At 41.1% G+C, this 8,564-nt stretch overlaps 1 protein-coding gene across 1 annotated transcript in view; it reads right to left on the reverse strand.

The window, feature by feature from the left end:
- FRK (fyn related Src family tyrosine kinase) overlaps window positions 1-7,809 on the reverse strand; it is a gene marked incomplete at its 5' end in the record, with an annotated part of 85,206 nt that extends 77,397 nt beyond the window's left edge. Inside the window, one exon of the mRNA XM_081094983.1 lies at window positions 7,463-7,809. Within this exon, the coding sequence (XP_080951109.1) occupies window positions 7,463-7,809 (347 nt within the window). The remainder of the gene's footprint in view (window positions 1-7,462) is intronic.
- Window positions 7,810-8,564: the final 755 nt, after the last annotated feature.

An 8,564-nucleotide genomic window follows, 5' to 3' on the forward strand; every position in this document is an offset into this window, starting at 1 on the left:
CACATCATCACAGACTTTTCAAAGATCTGCTTTCCATTTAATTCCTATCAGACAAAATCTAAACTCTTCAACCTGGTACACATGGTCTTTGCCAAATACTCGTCCCCACCTCTTTTTCCAGATTTATTTTTCATTGCTCCCTCCATGAATACTTCACCTAACCATGCAATTTATCAATTCCTGAACATACTTTTACTTCCTATCCTCCATATTCAGCAGCTTGTTCTGAATTGTCCAATTAAAAAGCACCGAGTAAACTGAATAAGACAGTGGTTCCACTACAGGGAATTGACAATTTCAGGAGGAAACTGGTGGTCTTACCTCCTGAGATTGTAAATTCTCTGGAGCAGAAACACTGTCTTAAATAGTTTTCCAGACATGATACAGGAAATGCCACAGTCTCATGTGAAAGATAGAAATCTTACAAGTAGCCATTATATGATAAAAGTACAAGCTCTAGAGGCAGGCTGAAAACAAGCTCTCAGTCCCATGATTTATTAGCTGTGTAGCCTTGAGCCGATTACTACCCTAGCTGGAGTCTCCTCATCTATAAATGGAGGTAATAAAGGTATCTTCTTCATAAGGCTGTAATATACTAGCATAAGGCAATACAAGTGGACTTATTTGTGTGGTGAGTAGTCCAATGGTAAGCCCTCAATAAACATCAGTCATTATTAACTAATGGCTCTACTCACAAGAAACAGAAAACCATGAGAACGAATTATGAAGTTTAGAAAAAGCTTCTTGGAAGAGGGCCATGTGAGCTGAACCCTAAAAAAGGGTGTGATTTCCCTAAACCAGAACTGATCTCTCCTATTTTTGCACACATTTATCCACATTTTTTTTTTTCATTCATCCATTAACCAATTTCTTAACTACATGCATCATGGCAGACACTGTTCTACTCTTACAGCATTCATCGGCACCTGACGTCTGCTAGCCAGAAAAAGAGAAAAGCGCCCCTAACATTCATGATTTGGCCGGGCACTTATGGCTAGGCCTTGCTGTCCCCTGCTGAACATTAACAACCTCACAAAACAGCAACATCACACAGGACCCTTTGTGACCATGACAGATCGAAAAACAAGATCAGATCATTCTTAATCAAGTCCGAGCACCCATAAAAACATGGACATTATCCAACCACAAAAGTGCCTAAACATTCACTTATCTTGGTTAATACAAATAACTTCTGTTTCTTTACCAATTATAGCTTTAATCTCAAACTCAGATATCCAATCTTATATTAATTGCCACTTCCTGACAGCAACCAGTCTACAGCAAAGCCTTGCTTCTTTAAACCCTCCCCAAAATCATACCCCCAAATGCTATAATGCGTCCTTGCTAACACACTCTTACTGAGATGCTCCGCTGTTGTCCATAGTGCATGCTCCCTGCAATGAATAATAAACCACTATAGTGGGTCCTGGTGGTCTGTGGCTGAAGGACAGAGACATACATTTTTTGGTATCAGTCTTACCTCCAGAGGTTGTAAAATTCTCTAGAGAAGACACACTGTCTTTTTCATTTTGGTATCTCCCACTATACAAAAAAATCAGTGCCTTTAATAAAGTAAATATATGCAAAAAGTGTATTGAATGAATACAGGAATCTCATAGACTCTATCTTCTTCAATGACTGGAAATGCAAAAAGATTTTGGAGACAGTGGTCTGAGTCTTACTTCACAAAAATGACACAGGCATCCTCCAAAGATCACTTCCTGGCAGTGACTTTGCAAGCATCACAGGCTTATAGGATTATGTTCCTCCTGTAATGGGAATCTTGGTATGTCTTAAGAGTTAACATTCAAAAATGGCAAAAAGTAACAGAAGAATCAGAATAGCATTAGAGTAACTTTAAGTTTATCAACAATATTGGCCTTTCATGGGAGCCATATGGGATTCTTCTGAATCATCCAGCACATGGCAACAATGTTATAGGCAACATTTGAGCTAATGGAAATATTTATTTTGATATAAGGTTCTAAATGCCTTTCAAATTAGATAGTTAATATAAAGTTCAAAAGTTCTTACTAATAACATTTCTTAAATTGCAAACATTCTTAATAATAGTACTTTCTTTTTAAATATGTTTTTATTGATTTCAGAGAAAGGGAGGAGAGATTAGAAATATCAATAATGAAATAGTATCATTGATTGACTGCCTTCCGGATACCCCCTACTGGGGATCAAGCCTCCAATCCGGACATGTGACCTGACCGGGAATAGAACCATGACCTTCTGGTTCGTGGCTCCATGCTCAACCACTGAACCACACCGGCAGGGCAATAAGAGTACTTCTTGAATTGCATTCGCCTTTTACCCTTAAAAAAGGAACAGTATTGATTTTTAAAATATCTAACTCAGAAACCTAGTTTGAATTTAAATGCAGTATAAAATATGCCACATGAATAAAAATAAGAAATAAAAATATTAAAGATTCTAAAACTAAGTTAATTCCATTTTAAATATGAGAAAATCTAACTGAAAAAGTTTGCAGAAAAAAATGGCATCATGACAAAAAGATCTTACACAAGAGATAGTTTATTATAGCATTTGAAATAAGCCAAATAAGCAAGAAGGTGGGAAATATAGATCACGTGTTCTACATTTGCATCTATGCGTTTTAGCAAAATTCTTCTGTTACATTAATCTTCAGAGAAATACCTACATAAACTAATACTAAATTTGCAGGCTTCAGGAAAATAGCTGTAAGCAGGCCATTCAAGTTGCTATTAATCTGCATAACTACCTTCCCCAGAAAAACTGGCCCAATCCTTCCAGGGCTAAGAATGCCCATTAAAAATGGGAGTCAGAAGATGCTACCAAAAAAAAAATAAGCATCTAATTAGTAAGAAAACTAGTAAAAAAGAGCATAAAATTATTTTGTTTGGTAATGTTTTAGACTGTACAAGTGAAAAATCTATTCATGCAGTATTGAGTAAAATAGTCAAACTTTCAACATATGCACACTGAAAATTATCTTATTTGCATAATAATTTGAAATTATGCATGTTGAGCACAAAACTGAACTTACAAGTCTGACCAATAACATTAAATTTGTAAATTGGGTTTGGGTTTTCTGTCCATTTAAAATCTTTCACCAGTAATTCCTTTACTCTAAATATAACCACAGTATAGTTTAATATGTATAATATGTTTAGATACCACTTCAATGAGATTCACAATCTATTCCTGGCCCCATGTTCATTCTGCATTACAAAGAATATTCCCATGTGTCTGTGACCCCTAAGTATTTTCTCCAGGGGTGAATTAGAGCCACTAATTTCTGGGAGCCTGGAAATTATACTATTATGACTATGAGTCTAACCAAAAGTTAAGGCATGAACAATTCACTGAGAAAAGAATGCAAAAAGCATATGCCTTTAATGAGGGAACTCAGCTGATTTTCTTGGTAGGCAAAAAAGCAACTCAGGGAGGAACAGTTGAAGGAAAGAGATGGCTCTGTCAGCTGTTCTTTAAAATACCTGAGATTTGTAGATAAGCAATCACTCATTTAGTTCCTTACCCAACCATCATTGATGAGTGCTGATTATGCATAGGCACCACACTAAACTCTGGGGTCCAAGGCAATGAATGGCTGCCCTTCCTACCTATCACATCCTGAGCTTATAGTCATGCAGAGAATAAATAAGCAATAATGACAAAGGAGGTTAAAGGCTCTAAGCAGGAGCACCTAATGTAGTCTAGAATGTCAGGAAAGGCTGCAGGGAGTGAGGAACAAACAAGGTGAGACCTAAAGGATACAGGAGAGCTGGTCAGAAAAAGAAGAGGAGGGAGAGGTTTGCAGGCCTGAGAATAGCCACCCAAGATCACAGGTGAGGGGAAGGGTGGAAGAAACACTGAAAGATGCTCAGCATGTGAGCTGAGGCTAGAGTGGAGGCATACGGTCCATGTAGACAAATGCAGGAGAAGCTGCCCAACTAAATCATAAATAACATTATTAAGGCCTCACTAGGTGTCAGTTTCTCTACAGTGCACACTTTCTGTGCAAATAATCTCATTTATGTCACATAACGATCCTAGGAAAAAAGGTGTTCTTTTTATTCCTATTTTACAGATAAGAAACTGAGGCAGAGGGTCAAATAATTTGCTCAAAGTCACACAGCTAAGTCATGACAAAGCCAGATTCATAAAGGGCAACCAGCATTATATTTCAATTAGAACTCTATACTACTAATGTTTGAACCTAGTTGAGATCCACCAGAAAAACTCAAAGATTGCTCTGACTTTTATTTACCATATAGATTCTCACTGTGGTACTAGCAGTTAGAAAATCCAAAGGGAATTTTCTGAGTTAGCCGGACAGACTTAATAGAGGCAAATCTTTGGTGTGTATGTGTGGTTTTTTGTTTGTTTTTTTCCTTAGGAGCATCAAGACCTAGTGAACAGGACTTAATAGTTGCTTAACAAAAATTAGTCCTGCTTTATCATATAGAACATTATGTCTACTTTGACAATATCAGTTTGATGAGATGCTTGACTTTTATTCATCAAAAAGTAACACCAGGATATATCTCTAGAGACAAAGCAAACATTTAAATAAATTCATTGAAACAAAAACAGTATTCATAAGAAAAGCAAATGAAGAAAATGTTTGAAAAACTCAGTGAAGAAAGATATTAAAGGAAGTCGTTTTGTATAATTTCCAGGTATTAAGTTGCTGTGTGGGCCACTTGGGCACCCTCACTCAGAGGACTGCTAAGATAAAATCACTTCTGCTTGAAGTGAAGTGGTATTCTGGAGCCTACAGCTACCTGCACTAAAAGTCATGAAGCAGGTTAGCCATTTGGTGGCAAGACCCTCATTAGGAACCTGGGCTCACAGGCGAAGGCCACAGTGTGCACTCGGAAGGAAACTGTGGGGAGCCGATATAGGATTAAACCTTGGACTGACCTGTTGGCAAAGTCACAAACAAGTCCCAGCTTAGAGGGCACAGTCCTCTTAAGCATAATTAGGCTTGACCTTATGATGCTCCCTAGATCTTACCTGGGAAGCTAATGGGCTGAGGGAAGTGCAACAAGAACAAAAACAAGTGAAACTCACAAGAACAGTGTAACTTTGGTAACCACTACCTGTTTACCTCTCACTATAAAATAAAGGCTCAGTTTGCCTTGGGATCTTTCTCTGTGGCCTCAGCCAGGCACAGGAAGATCCACGGAGACTAAAGTGAGCTAGAGAGTTCTGAACGCTGTCTCAGTGTAAAACATTATTCGCTGACTCCGTCCACACCTTTGGGAACCCCTGGACCCCGGCAGGAAACAAGTGGCCCATTCTGGCCAGGAGGCACAGCCACAGCATCAAGTTTTTATTCCACTGGATGTGAAGATTCGAAGGGAAGCCCGCCATGAAGACCTGGGACAGTAATGACATGTGGGAACACTGCTGTGAGAACTAATTCCAAGAGGAAGGATCAGGACTTATGTGCAGAGGGAAAAAGTATTCTTGGCTATAGATAGTCCCTGGGAATCAAAAAATAGCCATGTTTGAGTTGGTTTTTGTTCAGTTTATTATGGAGAATCTAAATAAGTAAAGACACTGTGCTTGAACCTTGGAACACTGTCATTGTTTAATTGCTTGTCTTCCACAGACTTTCTTGAAGTATGTCAAGTATGAGTGTAGCTGAACCACTACACATGAAGCATCAGGTAATCCAGAGGTCTGGGCGACTCCAGAGACCTTACAGATGAGGAAACAGAGGCTCTAAGCAGTTAAATGAATTGAACAGATTTAAATGTAGTAGATTATGGGTTCAAGGCACTAGTATTAATATTATAGTGTTTATTCTAATGGCCTATCTTACAATAAGGATAAAACATACATAATACCACAGAAATCATAGTAATGAAATATAAATGCACGTAAGTAAGCACTCAATAAATAATATCCCCTATAGATTATCATATAAATATTCACGCGGGTAATTTTCTCATTTGAGAACTGATCAATTCTACTCTTCAAAAGTGTCTATTTTTTTTTTCAAATTGATTTCAAAGAGGAAGGAAGAGAGAGAAACATAGATTGGTTGCCTCCTGCATGTGCCCAACTGGGAATTGAACTGAAACCTGGTATGTGCCCTGACCTGGAATCCAGCCCGCCACCTCTTGGTTCACAGGATGATGCTCCAACCAACTGAGCCACACCAGCCAGGGCAAAAGTCTCTATTTCAATTCAACTCTATTGAGCCTAAAATAAAAACCCTTCTCAACATTTATAGGCTCTTAGTGTTGCAAAGAATTTCAAAAATTGCCAAACACACTTTTGTATTTGAGTTTGGAAAGCAGCAACAACACTCATGGGTCTCCCCTACCATTTTCTCCCCTGGGCCAGTGAGGGATACTGCAGCTCGCATAGGGAAAAACAAGAGAAAATGAGTGAATCCCAAGGTCTTCTCTACTAAGGATCCATTCTATAAAATAAACCCTGACAGACATTCCAGTCTTGGGTTTCACTGGAACCAGGCAGAAATGAGGTTAGGCCCAATGACAGGCCCCACTTGCTTCTTAACCCACCATACCCCAAGTTTCCATTGTCAAGACCATGTTCTATCTACTTCATCTTCAACCACCACTACCATAACTTTCCCCTTCCCCTACTCACATGCCACTACTGTGCCTAGCACTTGCATGAATGAATAGATAGCAAGGCTGATGGATGGATAAGTGAAATAATTCATGAAATTTTCCTCTTTGGGTCCACCATAATTCAAAACATTTATTCAAATATCAGAATAAAATCTTTACCCCTTCCTCTGGGGAAATCTTGTCATTATTTTCTGGTTAAAATTTACTGAATATGTGTAGCTGGCAGGTTTTTAATCATAAGAAATACCAAAAGATATCATAATTTACACAGCGTAACTTCCTATCCAGGACTCAAAGAAAAATGTCTAGTCATGAAAATGTGGTGAAAAACTAGCAGCATCTTCTAAATGATACTTTATGTCAGTTAGACCTGTCTGTGTCTATCAGAATGAAAAGGATTATGATTCAACTTGGGACTAGAGATAATGCTTTAAATGTTGAGAGATTGGTGGCGGGGGGGGGGGGGGGGGGCTTTAGATTTGAAAATTTGGCTTAAGGAAAGAAGATCTACAATATACCTGCAAAAGAAGTGCAGTTCTGTTGTTAAAGTGGGGCCTGACTTATTTTACAGCCAAGGAAAAAGTAGGGTATTAAAGGCATGTTTTGATGTTGACGAAGACACACCCAGAGCCTGTGGGTATACCCACTGAACTAGAAGTCATTTCAACAACAATAGCCTGCCCAGTTCGCTCTCATTTAGAAGTGGGAGGTGTGTTTCAATTAGAAGGTTCCTGCCGGGACTTCCTCATAGTTTCTAGGCAGCTCTTTGGAAAAGATAGAGTTGCAGACAGGTAGGAAAAGTCACTGCCCACCCTCAGAGAATGGAGAATGAGAGTGTGTGTGTGTGCACTACTCACGGCTCTGCCTGCAGGCTCCTGTCCTCGGCCACATAGTTAGAAGGAATATAGCCCTCCAGCTGCTGGCCGGAGAGGACCCCCCTTCTCTCCAAGTGCCTGGCGAACCACCAGCCCTCTTGGGAAGCGTCCAGGACTTGGAGCTTGTCGCCCGCATGGAAGCTCAGGTCCTCTGCAGTCCGAGCCTGGTAGTCAAACAGGGCCACAAAGTAGGAGCCCTGCGTCCGGGGAGCCTCAGCGGGGCAGGGGCTCTCTATGTTCTCAGGCGCCACCTGTTTGCCTGTCTCCCGGTTGAAGCAGGGGAGACAGGGCTTCAAGTACCCCCAGAGCCTCCGGCAGATGTTGCCCATGCTGCCCTCCCCTTTGGAGAGGAGGGGAGAGGGGCTTCTCTCCCTCTTCCCTTTGTCTCTGCAGATTCACTTTCTCTTCCTCCGCCGGCAGCTCTGCAATCAGCACCAGTTCCCAGGCTGTCGGGCAGGCACACCTGGCTTCCTGGAGAGACCCGCCAGCCTGCTTGTAGCTTCTGTCCCACAACAGTACCGAGTGGCAGCTGGCCAGCTGCTCAGTGGCAAGATGCCCTTTCTTCTTGCCTGCTTAGGAATCCCACAACAAGAATCAAAGTAAGAGGGCTCTACGTAGACAAGCGTCTGAGAACAGAAAACAGTCACCTTGCCTTTTGTCCCAAGAAAAAGTGAAGGAGAGGAAGCTGTTAACTCCACATCTCGCCTTTGCCAGGAGCTCTCTCCCTACTTCAGGTCCGTCTTTGTAGTTTGACCAGTCCTGACCCCCGGGCTCTTTCCTTTTTGCTAATGAATAACCAACCAGCCCAGGCTACTGCCTTTCACATCCTGAGCTATGAACAGATTGTAATAATTTCTCCTTACTTCCTGGTTTCTTTTGGTCGGTGATCTAAGTGAGCATTCCAGTCCTCTTGACCTCTCCCTTCTCCCACACCCAAGAGAGACCAGCGCCCCCTTCAGGGAGTGAAACTCTGGACGCAGCTGCCACAACCCCCTGCTCCCGGACACACAGGCCAGCCCAGGAAGCTCTTTGTCTCACTGGGTTCCCAGCACAGAACTAAGGGCCGAGATTCCCCCCTGTCCCG

This window comes from Myotis nattereri (genome assembly GCF_964212035.1).
Source record: "Myotis nattereri genome assembly, chromosome: 6".
In the NCBI taxonomy this organism is placed as follows: Eukaryota; Metazoa; Chordata; class Mammalia; order Chiroptera; family Vespertilionidae; genus Myotis; species Myotis nattereri.